Source organism: Apodemus sylvaticus, chromosome 6, assembly GCF_947179515.1.
Source record: "Apodemus sylvaticus chromosome 6, mApoSyl1.1, whole genome shotgun sequence".
Classification (NCBI taxonomy): Eukaryota; Metazoa; Chordata; class Mammalia; order Rodentia; family Muridae; genus Apodemus; species Apodemus sylvaticus.
The window spans coordinates 113,404,086-113,425,801 of record NC_067477.1 but is presented as its reverse complement, the minus strand read 5'-3'; the positions used below and the strand labels follow the sequence as shown (position 1 = coordinate 113,425,801).

The 21,716-nt window shown below is 44.4% G+C and overlaps 1 protein-coding gene across 4 annotated transcripts in view; it reads left to right on the top strand.

The window, feature by feature from the left end:
* The window catches only part of Itsn2 (intersectin 2), a 112,928-nt gene that overhangs the window by 75,502 nt on the left and 15,710 nt on the right, over window positions 1-21,716 (top strand). For 3 of the 4 annotated variants that reach the window (XM_052186169.1, XM_052186168.1, XM_052186167.1), the window contains exon 29: window positions 20,944-21,065. In XM_052186169.1, coding sequence (XP_052042129.1) covers window positions 20,944-21,065 — 122 coding nt within the window. Of the gene's footprint in view, window positions 1-1,054; window positions 4,345-20,943; window positions 21,066-21,716 lie in introns of those variants that run through there. The other variant, XM_052186170.1, reaches the window with a different exon arrangement.

The following is a 21,716-nucleotide window of genomic DNA, read 5'->3' as shown; positions in this document are numbered from 1 at the left end:
TTATTCATTTCATAAATATTCTTTAAGTGTCCACCACATACTTACAGGCATTAGAATCCAAATATTCAGAGGCATGCCCTGCTCTAAAGTAGATTTGGACTTCAATTGGAAATAGTGAATTTTATACAAAGAGAAGGATCCCTAAATCTATGTGGGAAAGAAGTTATGCTTTTGCAGAAGGCTTCTTAAGAGTGCATTTCACTGGGACCAAGGAGGAATTACAGTGTGCTAGAAAGATAAATGGAGATGAAAGGTGATATTAGTTATTTTCTTGATCATTTTGTCTAGTTAAAGATAAGGAAATAGAACAGTCAAGGGACTGGATCAAACTTGAGTAGTTTCAAGGTGCTCTTTGTTATACAGTTATTCTCTATAGCCCATACCTTGGTTGGGGCTGCGGTATATTGGGTTTAATGGTTTGAGTATATATAAAAATAATAGTACTTTCCTAAATGAATGACAAAGGCTTATCACCCATCCTGGAATAAAAAAGCTCTCAGGGGACAGCTCTCAGGATCCAAAGAGATCCTCTGAAAAGTTTGTTTTTCATAAAACAACTGTTTAAATCATCTAGGAGACAGCAAAGTACCTGTTAATGCTTGCTCAAAATAGATATTCTGAACAGCTAGGGAGCCATAATTGCTTTCCAGCAGGGACCAAGGTTCACTGTATCAATAGCTATGAAATTCACTAAACATAAGTTTACATAGGCCTTCATCTTCCAAAGGGTATGCACAAGAAAATGCCTTATGCTTACAGTCAGGAATTTATTTGAGAACATATTTAGCTACTCATATATTTAGAAATGAATAATTTACTAATTATGGTCTTTCTTTGAGGCATTAATGCTGGTTAAATTGTGGATTATCATTTGTGTTTCTCCAGCCTTTATAAACACTATTTTCATTTGAATGTGTAATTGGGACTTTTAAGGTTTAGGATTTTAGTGGTTCAAATGTATTCAGTTGATGTTGCATGTGACTATTAGTCACATTTTTTCTTACCCACCTAATTTACATTATGTTCATTTTATTCCTCATTTTTCTTTTTTTAGGACCCAATGTTGTCTTCCAGTTGTGAAAGCACCCCAGAGACCCACTATCCAAGTTTGACTCTAGCGTGGAGGCAGGGCAGGCAGCCCTGATCAAATATCTCCTACACAAGTCGTTTACTTGGTTTGAATGTTAGAGCCACTTGTGATTTTTTTCTATGTGTTTCTAATTTACAGTTAAAATTTATTTGTAACAATTTCAAGGATAGTGGGTCTTTGTGTGGCTTTCCCTGCTGTTCTCTCTGGCATCCTTTAGCATTTTTCTTCTTTTTTTTAATTTGGCACTTGTAGGTCATTAGCATGCATATTCAGTTTGCCCTTACATGGTGGGAGCACAAACACACAAAGACCCACTATTTGCACAAACTTGTCTCTCTGGTTTGGAATGGTCTGCCATGCTTTTCCAATGCTCTTGCAAATTGTATATTCATTACAGAATTCAGATGATGTTTGTTTATGTTCTACTATTATATTTGATCTAATCCTAATCACAAGGTCCATAATTGGCTCCATCTGTGATTTGCCCTCAAGTAAGCACTGTCTGTGACTTTCTAATATGCCACTATGAGTACCAGTAGTTAGGTTTGTTTGAAGGCCAAGAACTGGAAATAGCCTTTTCTATATTTTCTCTGTAATCCAAGCAGGGGCAATAACCATGGGGGAACTTGCCTTGTCTCACAGAAGAGGAAGGCAATGTGCTCTGACCACTGACTGTAGAGTAGCAAATGTTTAGTCGTCTCAGCTGCCCAAGAATGAGTACAGGCCTAGGGCAGGCTTGATACAGTCTCAGGTGCTCTGGGCTGCAGAGCGCCTAAGCTGCTGTAGGCTCCAGCACATAGTGCTTTATTGATAGCATAAACATAGACTGTTTTCAAGAATGGAAAGTGTCCATCACTGGCTGTGAGATGAGAAACCGTCCCTATCTTAGAGCACTTGTATCGACAGTATATTCTAAAGTAGAATTTATGTTATCTCTGTAGTCAGGTGACTACTTACCCTAGTATACAAAATAACACTTGTTGGCATTCATAATGCATTTAGTAAAATCCATAAGGAAACTGTAAAGACTCTGAAGCAGACCTGAAGCAGACCTGTAGGCTTTAGCCAAGTGCCTGTAGCACAGGAGAGCACGTGAGAGCTGGCGTTCCTCTGTGCCCCGAGGCCTCTTGAGAGGTTAGAATATTGATGGTACTATCCACACTCTCCTGCTTAATATTGTCTCCCACATTGGCTACTTTGGCATAGAATTTTACTTCTTCCTTTGCGTGGAAAGCACCCTAAACGTAGTAGACATTATTATAAATTAATATGTGATAGCACTTAGCTGATATGAGTTTTAATACAGTATTAAACCATATTTGAAAATCAATGAGCAGTTTATGCAATTTAAAATGTTTACAAATTGCTGTGCAATCTACTGTTTGTGAAATGTCAGATAAGTGTATATACAATCAGAGTCTTATCCTCACAGAGTTCTTTACAAAAGCAAAATGCTTTATACCTCTCACTTTAATTTAAAGGCATACTTTGTGCAATATTTATGTTAATGTGCCTATATATAACAAATGAATTATTTCAATCATACATTGCCTAAATCATGACTTGAGAAAAAAACAACAGTTTAGTTACAGTTTTACAAAACCCAAATATCTGTACCAGAAACATTCACATTATTGAGTTTATTAGGAGATGTGTGTGTGTGCTCCCTGGGGTGGGGATTTCTGTTAGAATCCTTAGACCACCTCCATTTTAGCATTTGCCATCATGACAGTATTTTATATAACATTCATAGGAAAGCAATAATTTCAGTTTACAGATGGATAAGAGAATTGCCTGCAGTCACTAAGAGACAGTGAAAGACTGATTGCAAACCAACTTCTCCACAGTATATAGATTACCTCATCTTTTTTTTTTTGTCCCCATCAACATTCTGCCTTTAATCCTTAAATCCCATGTGTAGACAGTTGCTTTATATACTGAGTCAGAAATCCCCACCCACAATTAAGTAAGCACTACTACTTGATTGTGTTGTTTTATAAAGTACCTTTTTTTCTTTATAATTTTTATTTGGGGCTTCTCTACTATACTTATAAATTATTCCAAAAGTATTTTTATTGGTCAAATCCCTTTACTTCGCCATCATGAAAAGTAGATTACTAGCCAAGTGTGGTGGTGCACGCCTTTAGTCCCAGTACTCATGGCAGAGATAAGCAGATTTCTGTGAGTTAAAGGCCAGCCTGGTCTACAGTATGAGCCAGAGAAACCCTGTCTCAAAACAACAACAACAACAACAAAAGTAGATTATTGGAACTGGCATTCAGGTTGAGCTTAGCATCTACAATCAATCTGAAAATATGTTCAACACATACCTGTGGAGTAATAAGTCACACACTGACCCGACAATCAGAGTAAACGTCCTCACTGTGTTAACTGAATACTACTCTGTGTAGGTATTTCGTCATTTATCTGATAGAAAGCTGCAAGAAAGGAAATTGAGTGGCATGTAATCATCTAAATTGTTCTTATAAGTGCATGTGATCTGTGACAATACTCCATCCAGCCACGCATTTGCTCTCTCCCTGATTTAAAACAAGGCAGCGTTCTGTGCCTTAGAAGGAGTTTATTGGAGACATAATTTAAAAATTAGAACACAGTGGATCAACTTGAACTTGTAGGAAACACCAGTTTAAGAGCACACTGTGACCGGCATTTCCAAAGCTTGTGCTTGAGCTTGATGGGTGTTCCAGCAGTGAAGAAAAGGCTATCGCCAAAGCTGTCATTTTAGAAAATCAAAAACTAAAAGGTAAACTTATCGATTATATACTTTCTCTGATTCTTTGAGTCATTTTGAAATCATGCAATACTTAAAACAGCAACTGTTTTAAAATACAATATGATACTAGAGTTCAAAAGAAAGTGATTAGGGTGGGGAAGAAAGGCAGAGAAACAAATACTAAGTCTAGTCCAAAGCTTTATTTGCCAAGTTTTCTTAGAATGAGATTTACCAAGTTATGAGTTCTTGTAAATAAGTAACAGAATACTGAGAACCCTGTGCCTGAATGGCATTATTAGATGCTGCTGTGATGCTACTGTAATGTAATAAACTATTAAATTGTTGCAAAGTGATGTATTTGCCTTAAATTTTTATTTTGTGTGTCTTGAAAACTATAGTATTACAAGGTATTGAGATTGTGCAAATGCTGGGCACGCTTGGCATGAAATAATCTGTTTTTATTTTTACACAATTGTAATATAACTATGCAAGTGTGTTTATTAAAAGAACACAAACTCCATTACTTGTATTGTGTATTTCTTTTGAAGCATCCTTTTAAGAGTCACTTTAATTATTTAGATAATAAGTGTGATTAAATGTCTTTGGGACTTTGCTTTTCTTTTAATGTAATCTCAGGGTACAGACCAGTAGTCAAGATTTATGTAATTTGAGATAATTATACATATCTCAAAAGCAAACGAGATTTTTATTTTGCTATTGCTATGCTGTTTCATAGAGAAGATAACTGTAATCAAAGATAATAGCAATATTTTATTTGCAGTTTTTTCCACAATTTTTTTAAGTATTGAAAGAAACTTAGAAGACATTTCAGTACAAAAAAAAGAGGCTAATAGAAGAACCTGCAGCAGTCCCATATCATATATGGGACCTCAGAGTTGAGCCTTTATATTTGATAATCAAGTCAGTTTTTATAAGTTGACAAAAATAAAAGTACAGACCCAAATGTAACCTAGTATAAACACCATCTTTCCCAGATCCCCTCTCTGCAAAGTCATCCAGCTAACACGTGTTGAGGATTGTTTGCATGAGGCCAAGCAGAGCGCTAGCTGCCAGGATTTACATACCTAAATGAGAATGAGGACATGCCAGCCTGGAGCCAGCCATGGAGTGGGCAGCACATCATTTAAGTCCAAACACTGTGGCAGATTCGTTTTTCCTGTGCATCAAGGAGAGCGCGGAGTACCTAATTGCACCATACATTGGTGAGGCAGGAAGACTTGCTGGATGCAGGCAGCAGCTGATTGAGCATGAGATAAGTAGGAGGAAACCTGGCTCAGTACAGATGAAGGATTATTCTACACACACTAATGTGCTGGGGTGGGCAGGAGGCGTGATAAGAAGCACGGAGTACTGGAAGGGTGGGGCTGGAAGCTGCAGGAAAGTAGGGGCTAGATGTAAGTGAGGGCAACAGTTCTCTAGCTTGGCTTTGTTGGAATGACCTGCAGCTCTAAAATGCTAAGGAGGCTTAGCAGGCGAGGTCTGAAGTTTAGCCTGAGCATGGGGACAGTTTCCAAGTTTCCCAGATGATTCTGGTCTGATATGCATCAGAGGTGAAGAGAATGTGTCAAACTCTAAGGGAAATCTGGTATGGGAGGGGAGGTAAAAGGGTTGGATTCCCAAATTATATCTTGAATGACAGAGTGGGGTGGAGTACTTGTGCCGTGAATGGAGCCAGAGGTGGGGGAAGAAGGTGAATTTGTTTATCTTTGCTTTGTTTTTACTATAAAGAACCCATGGGCAAGCTATCCAGATCCAGTCACCTGGCTCTATAGGAAGATAGAATCCAGACACACAGCATCGAATACACACCAGCTGGAAATGGGCACATTGTGCACACTAGCTGGGGTAGTTGAGGCCCCTTAGGGAAAGGATCAGACCTGTGCGATCCTCAGCTAGGGTGAGACGCAGGAGGACCCAGGACAACAGGCAGCAGGACTTGGGAGAGTGCTGTAAAGCTCCCATTTAAAAAACAAGCACGTGCTCGCTTCGGCAGCACATATACTAAAAAACAAGCAGATCCTGCCTGTGTCAAAAGTGGGACTCCTTAGATACTCTTCTAAGAGCCATGAACATTTTTACAGATGAGAAAATTGAAATGGGCTAAAGTCCCAATAAGGGACGAGTTGACTTGGTGAGGCTGGCTTCTGAGTTTGTGCTGTGAGCCTCATGTACGAGTGTGCTAAAGCTACTACCGTCTTTATGATCGTGAGGCCTGGCAGTGCACGTTGCTCATACCAGTGACAATAGGAGAAACATCCAGAGAAGAGGCCAGGATGAAATATAAGAGCAAGAGCCTGTGGTGCTAGCATCCAGAAGGAGAGGGTTGTCCATAATCACCGCCCATTGAGATGTAATTCATACACCTCTATAAAATGTACAGCTCAGTGGTTTTAACATACTACAGTCATGCAGCCATTTTCATCACCTCAAAGAACTTTAAATTATCACCCTCTTATCTCCTTGTAACCACATACATACACACAACATACAACATACATAGTCCTTAGCCCTACGAAACCACTAATCCACTTTATGCCTCCATGTGTTTGCCTGTTCCGGACATTCCTCCTCTGTGTTTAAGATGTGTGGGGCTTTGTGATTGGCTTATTTCTCACAACATCTAAGTTGTAGGATATATCGATGCATTATTCCAATTTATGTCCAGGTAAAAATGTTATTGTTTGGCTATGTCATGTTTTGGGTTCCTTCGGACAATACCAAACGCATGGTTTCCAGATCTCATAGTATGATGTTCTGTAACAACCACACTGTTCCAAAGCAGCAGCACCGTGCATGGATCCAGCTAGCCCCGAAGGAGTCCCTGCTGCCTCAGTCCGTTCAGCATTTGCTGTTGTGTTGTGGCCTCTGGCCAAGCTAATGCGAGTGCTGGTATTTTGTTTTAATACACATTTTCCTGAAGATAGGTGGTATACAGAATCCTTTTCTAAAGGAGGGGTCTTGCGCAGTATCCCTGGCTAGCCTTGAATTCAGATTCACTTGCCTCTGCCTCCCGACTGCCAGGATTAAAGGCGAGCACCACAGCACCCCTGCAGTTTTCATGCATTCACTTGCCACCTGCCATCTTTGGTGAGGTATTAAGGTCTACAGCCTGTTCTTTAAGTCACATGTTTTTATTTATTTTTGAGTTAGTTGTAAATGTTAGATAACAGTCCCATGCCAGATGTAGGGTTTGTAACTATTTTCTCACAGTCTATAACTTGTCTTTTTTTTTTTCTCCTAACCCTGTTTTTCATATGACAAAAATGTAAATTTTAGTCAAGTCCAGCTTGTGAATTTCCTTGTGGACTATGCCTTTGTGTCATAAGTTATCACTTAGCCTAAAGCCACGTAAGATTTTTTTTCCTCTTCCGTGAGCTCTACATTTTGGTGCTCACACTTGGGACTTGAGTGTGGTGCATTTTCAGTTCATTTTAATGTGGAATGGGTCTAGCTAGGGCAGCACTTATCAACCTGTAGGTCACAGCCTCTGTGGCCAAGTGACCCTTCCACAGGGGATGCCTATCGGGTGTCCTGCATTTCAGACATTTACATTAAGATTCATAAAAGTAGCAAAGTTACAGTTATGGTATAGCAACAAAAAATCATTTTCTGGTTGGGGGTCACCACAGCATGAGGAACTGTACTGAAGGGCTGCAGCGTTAGGAAGGCGGAGAGCATGGGTCTGGAGGCTTACTGTGTAGCAGTCACACGGCCCAGAGCCGTCTGTTGAGATTGTTTTCTGTAACTGGCTGTGCTCCTGCATCAAAGATCAGTTGGATGTTGTCTGAATCAATTTCCATGTTTCCTTGCATCTTCATTGGTCAGTTCATCTGTCCATCCTCTTGCTCAGACCACACTGTCTTGGTTCCTGAAGTCCAGTGCTGGATCCTTTTCCTTTCTTCATACTGTGGTAGCTATTCTGGGTCTTTTGCCTCTCCATGCAAACTTGAGGATTAGTTCTGAATCGTTTTTCTTAAACAAGAACAAGACATTATGAGACGTTATTATGAGAGAGACTTCAGTTTACACTGTTGTCAAAAGGCAACAGTCACTCAGTGTCTCAGAGCAAGTGAAGAGGCAGAATGGCTCTGGGAGGCCATGCCTTGTCTGTCACTGAGGGTGAAAGCCACATTGCACATTTGGTATTAGCTCATGGCACAACACATAGTAAGTTCTAGAGAGGAGAGCTAACATGCCGTGAACATTTTTGTGCAGCATGCGGTGAACCAGGCATTTGGGGTTGACAGATTGGAGCTCCAGCCCATCCTGACTCTGGAATTCTTGTTCCTAGCCACCCCATCTTCTTTTCCTTAACCAGAACCTGCTTTTCCTGCAAATCAGAGGTGAGGTGAAGTGAGGGAAGTCAGCTTTGGGTGAATCCAGGTTGGCCGAGTTACATTCAGAGCCCTGGAAGAGTCTACTGTTGGATGTCAGTGTCGCCATCCACCAGCCACTGTGAAACTAGAGTTAGGAGATGCTAAATAATGGCTGTGTCCTGAACTCACAGTGTAGGGTGCTCTCCAGTTGTGGAATCATGGACAGTGGAAATATGAACTGTAGGAATGTTTGGGGGGAGGGGAAGTGATACCAAGGAAGAAGAGATTTATGAAGTCCCTCTGCCCCCGGACAGCACTGTTTGAGTAAGTCCTAATGGGAAAGTACTGCAGCAAGTTATCTGTAAGGTTCTAATTGTTACCAGGTAGAGGGTGTGCAGAGGGTTGTGTGCCGGGTAGAGAGAGTGTGCAAAGGACCAGTTATGTCACTAGGACACAAAAAGTTAAAGAAAAGGTCTTGGTTTTGTTTGCAGTACTGAGGATGTTCAGACATTCTGGATATTTACTCTAATTCATTCTTTCTCCAGAAATCAGCTCAGCATCAAACCAAATCAGGTGTGTAATGTACACCCGGCACCCAGCGAATGTGGTCTAGGTCCCACTGCGTGTTGTATGCCTTCTGATGTAAGAGACCTGGTGTCTCTGAAGTGCTGCTCAGCCGCACAGCTCCACAACTCCATCCTCCATCAAGAGGCTTCAGAGCCTCTTAGTCAGAGAAGGTCAGAGTGTTAAGAGTCAGAACTTCTAGATTAGGAGCAAGGAAGGAAATGCCCCCTCTTGCTCCATCCCTTGCATACAGTCCAAACTCTGAAGAGAAAGTCAGTTAAGTCGGTGACAAAACAGGAAGCACACGGATCCTAGCCTGAAGTAACTGCCAAGGACAGAGTGTGCACTTCAGTCAGTGCCCTGAAACTTGGGGAGGTACACAAGTGTGAGGACCGCAGTTTAATTCCCTAGCGCCACAAAAGAAACTGGAATCCAAGCAGACATAGGGAGTCCCCCAGAGCCATCTGGCTAACTAGACTAAAATCCATAGGCCCCAGGTTCAGCAAAGACTCCTCCTCAGAAAATGGGGTGGAGAGTAGTCAAGGATGACATCCGACATCAGCCTCTGGCCTCCACACATCCTCACATATGCACACAACACATGTACATATGAACATGCATTCACATACCATACATATGCACACAAAGAAAAAGAGTTCTCTGTTGGTCTTTATGATCTATGTACACAAAGATCTCTTATGATCTTTCACAGCAGATTAGGAAATAAAAATAAATCCAATAAAAGTATTAACAAAGTTGCTTTGGGGACATTCTAGGACACTACTATTATGTCCTAACTTTCTAATGTTCTAAAATATTTCAATACAATTTCATTTAAATAAGCAACCTAAGGCTTGATGTCCAGTTTGGTAGACATCAGAAAGATCCGGAGCCCAAGTAGATGAGGCACAGGGCACATGAGTGTAATCCCAGTTCTTGGGAGGTAAGGCAGAATGATCGGAGTTTGAGGTCAGCCTGGACAGCAGAACTAACCTATGTCTGAAAAAAAGAAGAAGGAGGAGAAGACTTTTAATCTGTTTTAAAGCTTTGGGGTAGACAGCTTGACAGCAGAGCAGTTGCTTAGCATGCACGAAGGTGCAGGTTTGATCTCCGGCAATACCAGCAAATCAATAAAAATCTGTTAAAGACTTATTTAAATTTTCAGACACATATTTCCCCATCACTTCATGATAGAAGCGTACTAATTAATATGCTGTTTGTCTTTAATAAAATATTTACCAAGTAGATTAAAAAAATATATTGTCTTCTAAAATAGCAGTTTTCTAGAGCCCTTCTAAGACATGGTTATGTATTAAGGCAGCCTGCAGAGAGTCACACAGTTAGTCCGCTGGATTTGGGGGCTGTCTCTTCACAGAGCTTCCACACAGGGCAGCCGACAGCCAGTGTGCGATACTCAGGGCGCTGAGCAGGGCAAAGCACAGAGAGCCACATTGTTCTGTGGCCTTGCTCTCCTCCGATGGCCAAGGCCTTTCTGGTCCTTGTGACCTAATCAGAGCAAACAGCCAGCACAGACTGCCCTTTGTCCTTTTGACTTTCGAGATCTTCCCAGATCTTTCTATCTCCCTCCTGAGCATTTCTCTTTCTTTTCTTTTTTTAATTATGTATATTCTTTATTTACACTTCAAATGTTGTCCCCTTTCCTGGTTCCCCCTCCCCCAAAAATCCTGTAAGCCTTCTCCCCTTCCCCAATCAACCCTCCCCTGCTTTCCTGTCCTGGTATTCCTCTACACTACGGCATCAAGTCTTTCCAGGACCAAGGGCCTCTCCCCCATTTGGTGGCCAACAAGATCATCCTCTGTTGCTGATATGTCTGGGGCCATGGGTAACTCCAAGTGTACTCTTTGGTTGATGGTTTTGTCCCTGGGAGTTCTGGGAGTACTTGGTGACTCATAATGTTGTTCCTCCTATGGTGCTGCAAACCCTTCAGCTCCTTGGGTCCTTTATCTCATCCATTGGGGACCCTGTGCGCAGTTCAGTGGCTGGCTGAGAGTTCTTGTTTGCCCAGGGATTTAGAACAGTAGCTTGCCATCAAAGTGGGACAGTTTTTATTAACTATGATCCATAATTTGTTTCCACAGCGAGGGGCTTGTAGTTCAGCTCACTCCAACCATCTGTCTGGGAACTCTGATCTGTCATTTCTTCTCTGTCCATTCTTTCTGTCCATCAGTACCTACACAGAATTTTTCATCGCTTTTTTGTGAGCAATATTGTAGGTCAGAGTCCATCTCATCATATTTTATCAATCCTTGAAGAAAACCTACTAGGGTGCCAGGCACTGTGGATGTAGCAGGTTATAAAACAACAGAAATACAGCCCTCTGCTAGGAGGGTGGAAAATGAACAGATGAGATTAACCAAGTGTGCTGCATCTCAGGAAAAGAAAGGGGGGCTGGGGGAGTGCTGGGGGGGCTAATGGATGCTCAAAGATGTCTCCAAATTGGTAAGATGGGCAGCAAAACCTTGAAGGGCACGGGGGATACCTGAGGAAAGGACCGTTGTAGGAGGAAAGGGCAGCGTACCTGGGACCTGCTGTAGGAGTGTCTGTGATGCTCAGAGAACAGGGTAGTGGCCAGTGTCCTGGAACAGAGGGAACAATAAGGGGGGGGGGACGAGAACAGGGTGGCCAAGGAGATGGAGCAGTAGCTGAGATTCTTTGGGGCTGATTTATATTAACTCTGGCATTTGTATGTAGCAAGAAAACCGCTTTAAAGGGTTTTAATCAAAGGAGAGACATGGTGTTATGTGTTAACAGGATTGCTCTGCTCGATTAGAGTGAGGAAGGGGAACCAGAAAGAAGCAAGTGTCCACTAGGAACCTGCTCAATGATCCAAGCAGAGGTTGGATGGCGGTAGCTTGGATTCTGATGGTGATGATGGTGTGGTGCAAGCTAGTCAGACTGTGGGTGTGTTTTGACATTAGAGCCAGTATATGGATTGACTGTGGAGAGTAAGATCTGAAGATCTTAGCATGAGCTGGGGAGAAGTGGTACTGGCACTGAGTTGGGTTAGGCAGGGATAGGAAGGCGGTGGCTTTCGGTGTTCCATTGAGGAGGGAGATCCTGCGTGGGCAAGAGAACGTACTTTCACATGCAGAGCATAAATGTGGGAATGGGGCAGTGCTTCCTTAACCAGGTCGCTGAGTCCACAGAGAGGAGACCCGAGGCCAAAAACAAAGGACACTCACCATGAGGAGTCTAGATGCTGTGGGGGGGATGAGGAAAGGAGACCTGGAAAGGCTGGGCAAGGATTTAGGACTATTTGAGGAGAGATGCTGACCCAGAGGAAGGAGGGGAGAGGGTATGGCTTGGGGTGGGAGTCTTGCCTTGTGTGGATCTCTAGAAAGAGAGTGATCACAGGAGTTAGTGATGGGTCAGGTAAAATGAGTTCCTGCTGCTAATGAAATAACCCCTGGGGACATCAGGAGGCTCTTTCTTTCTTTCTTTCTTTCTTTCTTTCTTTCTTTCTTTCTTTCTTTCTTTCTTTCTTTCTTTCTTTCTTTCTTTTCCTTTTTTAAATTCACTTTATATTCCTATTCTGCTCTCCCTCTCCCACTTCCCCTTTTCCTCTGAAAGAGTGGAGGACCCCGGGTGTCCCCCGACCCTGACACATTAAGTCTTTGCAGGGCTGGGTGGCTCCTCTCCCACTGGGGCCAAGACAGTTGAGTTAGGGGAACAGATTCCACAGACAGGCAACAGCTTTAGGGACAGCCCCCGTGCCAGTTGTTCAGGACCCACATGAAGACCGACTACATATGTGTGGGGAGCCTAGGGCCAGCCTGTGTATGCTCTTTGATTGGTGGTTCAGTCTCTGAGAGCCCCAAGGGGTCCAGGTTAGTTGGCTCTGTTGCTCTTTCTGTGGAGTCCCTATCCCTTGTAGGTCCCCCAATCCTTCCCCCAACTCTTCCTTAAAAGTCCCCAAGCTCCATCTACTGTTTGACTGTGGGTCTCAGAGTCAGCTGCTGGGCGGAACCTCTCAGAGGACAGCTGTGCTAGACTCCTGTCTGCAAGCATAACAGTGTCATTAGCAGTGCCATGGATTGATGCTTGCCCATGGGCTGGTGATTGCTTCATCATTCCCTCAGTCTCTGCTCCATCACCCCCACCAACCCCCGCATCCCTTCATTTTTTGTAGACAGGATAAATTTGGGGTCAAAAGTTTTATGGGTGAATTAGTTTCTCTGTCACTCTACTGGGGTTCCTGCCTGGCCTCTTCAGGTTCCATATCCACACTGCTATGAATCAATCTCTCTCTCTCTCTCTCTCTCTCTCTCTCTCTCTCTCTCTCTCTCTCTCTCCTCTCTCCTCTCTCTCTCTCTCCTCTCTCAGATTTATTTATTTATTATATATACAGTGTTCTGCCTACATATATTCCTGCACAGCAGAAGAGGGCCTCAGATCCTTTTAAACATGGTTGTGAGCCACCATGTGGCTGTTAGGAATTGAACTCAGGACCTCTGGAAGAACAGCCAGTGCTCTTAACCTCTGAGCCATCTCTCCAGCCCAGGAAGCTGCCTTTATTTTAAGCAAGAAACATTTGGGGACAGCAAGGTGGCCCTACAAGTAAAGGCACAGCGTAATCCTGACATGAGTCCAAAGGAAGAAGAAAAGCTGAACCCACAAAGTTGTCCTCTGTCCTCCATGCAGCATGGCACGTATGTCCACACATAGGCATTGTGCATACATATGAACATGGTTACAGTGAAAACGTTCGAAGGGCTGGTGTGCTGGTTTGTATGTGTTTGGCCCAGGAAGTGGCACTATTAGGAGTTGTGGCCTTGTTGGAGCAGGTGTGGCCTTGGAGGAAGTTGTCATGGTAGGCGTGGGCTTTAAGACCCTCATCCTAGCTGTCTGGAAGCCAGTCTTCTCTAGCAGCCTTCAGATGAAGATGTAGAGCTCTCAGCTCCCCCTGCACCATGCCTGCCTGGATGCTGCCATGCTCCAGCCTTGATGATAATAAACTGAACCTCTGAGCCTGTAAGCCAGCCCCAGTTAAATGTTGTCCTTGGGCATGGTGCCTGCTCACAGCAGTAAAACTGTAACTGAGACAGCTGGCGAGATGACTCAGTGATGAAGCGCTGCCGCACAAGCTGGACACGCTGCCTTGGGTCCCGGGAGCCTACATACAGGTGGAAGGCGAGAACAGCCTCTCCAGAGCTGTCCTCTGCCCACAGGCACGCCATGAGGCACACACACTACACAGAATCATGATAAATCAAAGGTTTTCACGTATTTTAATCATGTGGATGTGGAGGAACGTGTGCATGGCAGTGCAGGTGCCTGTGGAGACCAGAAGAGAGCGTAGGTCCCCTGAGGATACAGGAGGCTGTGAGCAGCGTGAAGTGGGTGCTGGGAACCCAACACAGGTCCTTTGCAAGTGCCCTTGGTCCATGAGCTGTCCCCATACTCTTAAGTAATTTTAAAAAGAAACACTTGAAAGTAGTGTTAAATTTATACATTTCCTTATGTTCACTAAACATTTTCCCATAGATATTGATGTTTGTTAAAATGTGTATTTTCTTATATGTGTTCATATGTCAAGCTTATTAGCTGTTGAACTGCTCATATTGATAATTTTCATTGAAAAGTATTACCTTCACTACTGATTATAGTTTTTTTTAAGGAGGTATATTTATTTTCAGAAACATTCCAACTTTTTATGTTATACTTTGAGGCATTTCTATTGGTTTCAGATAAGTTCAGTATTGTCTCTTCCAGGTGATTCTGTAGCATCTCATGCAGATCCTTTGGTATTTGTTTTATTTTATTTTATTTTATTGGTTTGTTTGGTTGATTCTAGTTTTTTCAGGATATACTTTTGCAGGTTCATTCTAGTCTAAAATTCACTGTGTAGCCCAGGCTGGCCTCCAGTTCATCTCAGTGTCCCTGCCGTAGTCTTCTGAATGCTGTATTACAGCCATGAGTTGCCACACCCAGCCTGGTGATGACTCTTTAGACATTAATGATGCAGTCCGTAAGAGAATAATTTGTCGTCCCAATGCGCCTGCCAATTCTTTTACTGTCCCTGCCTCAACCACTGTGCAGGGGGTGCTATCCTAGTCACTCTGTGTCCTGTGCAGGGTGTGCTGGCTTTGAAACAAGTTTATGTTTTCTGTTTTTCTTTCTGAACACTTTCTTTACATCTCACATTTAATAATTCTTAGATGTGTTTAATTTGATATTTTATCCATTAATGTGGTTCCCATAACAACATCTATTATTTGCTTTTACTTTTTTTTCAAACCTAGGTATTTGTGTGCGTGTGTGTGCCTGTGTCTGTGCTAATGTGTGTGTACATGTGTGCTAATGTGTGTGTACATGTATGCTAATGTGTGTGTACATGTGTGTACACATGCACCTCAATGTGGAGCCAGAGGTCAGTCAGGTGTCTTCTAGTACTCTCTACCTTATCTTTTGACATAATCTCTCATTATGTGTGATGCCTCTGTATATGTGTGTGTGCATGTGTGTGTGTGTGTGTGTGTGTATGTGTGTGTGTGTGAGAGAGAGAGAGAGAGAGAGAGAGAGAGAGTGTGTGAACTAGCTCCTCTTTAGTGGGACTTGGCCTCCTGTTGGTGAGACTGATCTTCCTAACAGCTTATATACTTTCTTTGGCTGAGCAACCCCTGAAGTTATCACCAGACAGGGGCCAATTTTTGTGTTAAATCCTCAGTTTCATAATTCTTAAAATCCAAGTTTTGGTGATGCTCAATCCCAATGTACCCATTCTTCCCCTAGCAGGGACAAAGAGGTTTCTTAGCCCAGCTTTCTATCACCTTCAGTCCCCTGCCAGACCCAGGCAGAAACCAGCTACAGGGGGAGAATAGAAAGAGCAGCCTACAGGCTCTACCTTTGAACAGCCCAGATCAAAGCCAGGAAAGTGTCTCCTTACCCCATCCCTCCCTCCCTCCCTCCCTTTCTCTCTCTCTTGAGTAGCTTCCCTTTCCTCTCTCTTCTCAAGAGAGTTGGGTGTATCCTATTCTCCAAATCTTTCTCAGATTTGTCACTTTATCTGTCAGTCAGCTATCACTTTCAAACATGGGTGTGTCCTTCTACAAACTAACTTTACCTTCATTCCTTCATTGTTTCAGATTAAAGGTGTGTACTAAGGATGCGTCTGTATTTCAGCCAGAACATTAACGTGTGTTCTAAGGTTGAGCCACACCACAACTAGAAACAGCCTTTTTCAGCAAATAACACAATCTCAGGAGTCACAGTGTTACAATAGCCTGTAACAAGAGCTAGTTTATATGACATATTAAAATACAGACTCAGGGACCAACAGTGTAGCTTGTGGCCGACACGTGCTTGCCCCCCACCCCACCCACGGCTGCCGCTGATTATGCACACAAACTGGTAACAAAGACCCACCAAAAGCAAGGCTGGTGTCAGTAGGACCAAGGTGGCAAGGTTTTCCTGCAGCAGTGTCCCTCAAACATCACCGTGAGGGGCTCTTTCTCTCTATGGGAACCAGACTGTGAGTGAGGAGTGGGGGAAAGCTCGGCAACGCTGTGGGAAGAGTGTGTACCGTTGTGAGAACCAAGCCTAGTGCCAGGGACCAGGACTCAAGCTGGGGAGATAGGACAGCCGTCAGTGGAGAGGCTGGGGAGCAGGCTGGAGCAGCACCATGGGGACCCTGGAGCCATGCCTGGAGGTAGACCTTCACTCTGCAAACAATGGGAGCCATTTGTCATTGTGTGAGGAAAGGGACATCCAGAACGCAGGGGCTGGTAGAGCTGCGGAACACAAGGAGTAGAGAGGCCACATGTGAAGTTTAAAAATTCCAGGAGTCAAAGAGACATAAAACCCAACAGTGTTTAATCCAGCGGATCCAAAATATCATTCCAGTATACAACAAGTTTGGTTGGTCGGTTGGCTGGATGTTTGGCTAGGTTGTTTTTAAGAGTCTTACTGTATAGCCCAGGCTGTCCTCTAACTCCAAATCCCCCTGCCTCAGTCTTCCCAGTGTTGGAATCACAGTTGAATTCTACCAACATCTGTCCAATACTGATAGAATAGTTTACATTTTATATTTAGATATATCTTCAGAACCCAGGGTGTGGTGTACATCTGCAGCACACCTTTAATGGACAAGTTACACTGGAAGGGTTCAGTCGCACGCCTCCTCAGTGAGTGCAGGGACAGTGGGTGTTGAGGATAGCAAAGTGTGTATATTCATTCCATGAAAACCCACATCCTCGGTTCATCCAAAGGTTTCTCTTCTTTCCCTCTCTTGTTGAGTGCATTTCAGCAACTGTGAGTGTCTCGAATTGCACATATCTGCAGAGCGGGGCTTCTCAGGATTAAACAGGCTAATGTGCACTATGCCCAGGAAGAGCAGGAATAAAGCTACCCCCGCAGTGTGGCCGGATTCCTGTGACCTTACAGGACAGGAATGCTGTATCCTATTTTGGCATTAGCTGGTTTAGGAGAAGCAGAGATAGTGGCAGCAGGCAGAGGGAGACACTCAGAAGGAGGCACCAGGAAGAGGAACAGGAACATCATCGCAAAGGCTGAGAAGGGACACATCAAGACTGAAGGGGCAGCACTTCTGAGGTATCAGTGCAGGGGCACTAGAGGAGGCTGTGAGCTAGAAGAGGGCACTGAACCCAGCACTGTTGGGGTCCTCACCCTCCTCAGAGTGGTGTCAGCAGAGTGTAGTAGTCACAAGTGTAGACCTCCTTGTGACTTTTGCAATGACACAAAAAAGAGGGCTAGTGGAGTGGGAACGGGGCTGGGGGATAGGTGCTGTTGTGCTTGTCTGGACTAGTGAATAGGAAGGCCAGCTAACTCTGCTTATGTCCTAAAATGATGCCATGAAACTGAATACGGGGGCTGAAAGGGGCACGATGGAAGAGAAGACCAGTTAAGCTGGCTCTAGAAAGAAGCAGGAGTCTAAAACCCTGACCAGGAAGGAAATGAGGGGTAAAGGACAGCCATCTAAGGGACGCTGCCTTATTTCCCCTGACGTCATACGTAAGAACCCCTGAACAGGGTTGGAACCTGAACCAAGGATAGAAATCTAAGGGCCACTGGGATGAAATGTGAAGGGTCAGTGTGGCGCAGTGACAAGTTGACCCCACACTCATCCTGACGAAGCAGACATCTCAGCTGTACGTGGGAACTGCTTGAGGCTCTAAGCTCTCCTTCCAGGAGGGCCAGCGGGCGCACTGTAAGGGAATTCCTTGAGAGTGTAGCGGTGAATTAGTTACTCTGCTCTGACTCCCATAGGGCCACACCCAGCGTCTGCCCAAGAGCTCTCTGCTCTCTAATGAAAGACACACACATACAAACACACACTCTAAATAAACTTACAATGTGATTAAAAATTGCTTAAAGCTGGAGGTGGTAGCGCATGCCTTTAATCCTAGCACGCTGGAGGCAGAAGCAGAAGGGTCTCCGTGAGCTCAAAGCCAGCATGATCTACAGAGCAAATTCCAGGACTACCAGATATACACAGAGAAATCCTGTGATAAGAACAAAACAAACAAAAAAATATTTTTTAAAGAAAAGCAGTAAACAATAATAGAGTTGGGTGGCAGATGTTTTAAAAAATCCCAAACAAAGGACATGAACAACTGAGGTTCTAAAACACGGGGTGAGGGGCTGGGGGTGGGTGGCTCGGTGGTTAAGAACACAGGCTGCTCTTCCAGAACACTCACAACCAGCTCGGGGAATCCGATGGATGCCCTCTTCTGGTTTTGTGAGCTCCAGGCACTCACCTGGCGCAGACACATGCAGGCAAAACACCTGAACACATACATTAGATTTCTGTTTCTAAAGTAAGAGGTAACCTCAGCAAAGGTGCTGACCACCTCCATCAAGTAAGAGGTGCTGTAACCGCAGCAAAGGCTCTGAACTCCTCCATCAGGCACCTGGCCATAGCCAGTGCCTTTCAGGAAGCTGTGAGCAGCACTGTTCCCTGGCTGTCTGCCATGGTCTGTGGAGTAGGGCGGTGAGCTCTGGCTGGCAGCACCCACATCATCAGCTAAAGTCAGGATTTTTCAATATAACAGAACTTCATCCATGCCTGCAGAATTAGAAAACCTCTTCCTCATTAAACTGCATGATAGCCCAAATCTATACAAAACACACACACACACACACACACACACACACTCACACTCACACACACTCACTCACTCACACACACACAGAATTGTTTTTGTTTGCTCAGACAGTGGCTGTATAGCCCTGACTGTTCTTTTCTGAGACTCACTGTGGAGACCAGGCTGGCCTCAAACTCAAGAGATTCAAATGCCTTTGCCTCCTAAATGCTGGGGTTAAAAGCATGTGCCACCATACCTAGAAATACATATTCCTGTAGTTCCTAAGAGGGTGGGTGGGACTCAGTAGAGTGCTAGCCTAGATCACACAAGGTCTCGAGTTGAGGCTCCGGTCCTGAAGTGCTTGCCTCCTGCTCACCAGTCCTTGGTTCGATCCCTGGAGCAGGAGAAGGGAGTCTGAGGCCTGTTTGTTCTCCCTGTGGGGAGTGCTCTCTTCCCATGCTGTGGGCAGCCCTGTGAGGAACCCTGCGTCCTCCCAGCTGTCTTCCCTGTGCTAGGCCAGCTCCCTGCTACCTTGGATATAGTGCCTATCCACACTTCGCTGTCTTTTTCTAGCTTAAAGACAAAACAATAAAAAAAAAAGTAAGTGTGTGTGTGTGTGTGTGTGTGTGTGTGTGTGTCAGAGGACAACTTGCAGGAGTCAGTTTTCTCCTCCTGTCCTGGGAGTCCCAGAGACCAACTCCGGGGCCCAGGCTCCTGGAGCTTGCAGCCCATGCCTTCACCTGCTGAGCTTTCTTTTTTCTATAATTCTTTTAAACTTTTATTTATTATTAGTTTACAAATAATTATATCTCATTATGGCTGAAAATACTCTGCCTGCTACCTCATGTGGCAGCTTCCTGGATACCATCTATGCAAAATTTCTTAGACCTATTCAGTTTAGTAGCATTCATTTGCACAGATAAGCACGGGCTAAAAGTAACTCCTGAATGGTAGTTTCCAGAACAGCTGAGAAGTGAGCCATCAGTGTTACCCAACAGCATTTATCAAACCCCAGGAATGATGGCCACAGAGAACAGCTACAGCTGTCACTGGGTACAGCTTAATTGGTGATCAGGCTGGAAAGATGGCTCAGTGTAAGTCAGTGTATTCTTACAGCAGACCTGAGTTTGAATCCTAGCATCCACATAGGCAGCTCACAACTACCTGTGACTCAAGTATCAGGGGACCTTATCATACCTCTCTGACCTCACTGGGTACATACATGTAAATAAAATATTAAAATAATCATAATCATAAGTTAATTGACCACAGGCCTCCTGCGAACAGCCAGAAAGCAGTTTGTGTGATTAAGTTCTGCATTGGTTTGAACTGTTAACTGCCCCTCCAATCACACAGCCTCCTGCACATTAGGGTCTGCAGTCTCTACCTGCCGCTTTGCATGAGGAGTGGCTTCCCAGGGTAGTTCTTAGGGTTGCTGTTCCCAGCTAACCCTGGCTGTAATGTCAGACTGATGGGCCTGTGAATGGACCTGCAGTGAGGACAGCACCTTCACCCTGCTGGGAGCTGCCTGTGTCCCCTCAGAGTGGCCATGGCTGGATCCTGTGGTGTGTCCATCCCGGAGGCTTTCTTTCAGTGGGCTTGTTGGGAACTGCAGGGTCCTGGGAGCTTTAGATTTTCTATCCTTAGAGCTTTCCTTGGAAAACGCTAGAGACATGTTCTCGGACCTTTGTGTTGTTGTCACAAAATGATTGTAACAGTAATTCAGTGAGTTTTGATCCTTCATATCATATAACTAAGTAAATACATAGCTGAAGCCTTTCCCAGCTCTCCCCAGCGCTGTGTGCATGGTAGACCGCATTTCTTGTGTAAATGTCAGGCCAGCGGTGGCTCATGATCTGTAGTCTGGAAAATATTCGTCTCAAATACTGATTTAATTGATCATTTCAATAATTTTCAAAAGTTGTGAGATGCTGAAACTCTGGTCTCTGTGAGGCCATTTCTAGACTCCTTAATCCGAGCCTAGTGCTCCTGACAGCCAGAGCTGTCCCACCAGCTCTCTGCAAATGGCTGATGCTCTTTTGGAAATGTCCTTTCTGAGCCACATTTGTGGATCCCGCACACCTGCTGAGAAATGTCCACTTTCTATGAGGTGACTGAAGTGTCATTTCAAGTTCTGCCACCATCTCTCTGCAGGGTGTGCCGATCTCCAAGCCCTGGACACAATGCAGCCCATGGAGAGGAAGCGACAGGGCTACATTCACGAGCTGATTCAGACGGAGGAGCGGTACATGGATGATCTGCAGCTGGTGGTTGAGGTGAGAGCTGTTGCGGACTGTCTCCTACAGGAGGTGGAGGGCAGCCGCTGTCTCTGCCCCTCGCTTGGAAACAGTGGGAGCCATCTTGTTTTGGTTTGCAGGGCTGGGCATGAAGCCCAGGGCCTCTCACAAGCCACGCATGTTTGACCATTGAACTGTATCCTCTGTCTGGGCACTACTTCCTGTGACTCCCAGACAGTGACAAGAGCTTCTGCAGCCTAAAGGCTGCCTCTGCTTACTGGTAAGGCTGAAAACTCAAGGTTCCCGGTGAGGGCGTGGGCTCCCTCAGCTGAGCCCGCTCACTCTGTGGAGAGAGGGAAAAGCGGACCTGGGAACGTCCACGTGACTGTTTGACAAGGGCACAGGGCGAGTGTGAATGCCTCCGGATGGGCTTCACTCGTCCTTGGCTAACTAACTGGATTTACTGCCGTTTGGAAGTCTGACATTTCCCTTGGCTTTGATACCTCTAGCTAATGTTTATGTCAGCTTAATAAACCAAACAAGGGAAAATTGTAAAAGTTTCTCAAATTGCGTATGTACTGTCTGTGCCTGCCGTGTGGACAGTGGCATCTAAGCTGATGGCAGTGCCCTCTTGAGAGGAACACTTTACAGTGGTGGGTTGGAAAGCACCAAAGGCTCTATGTTCTCTAC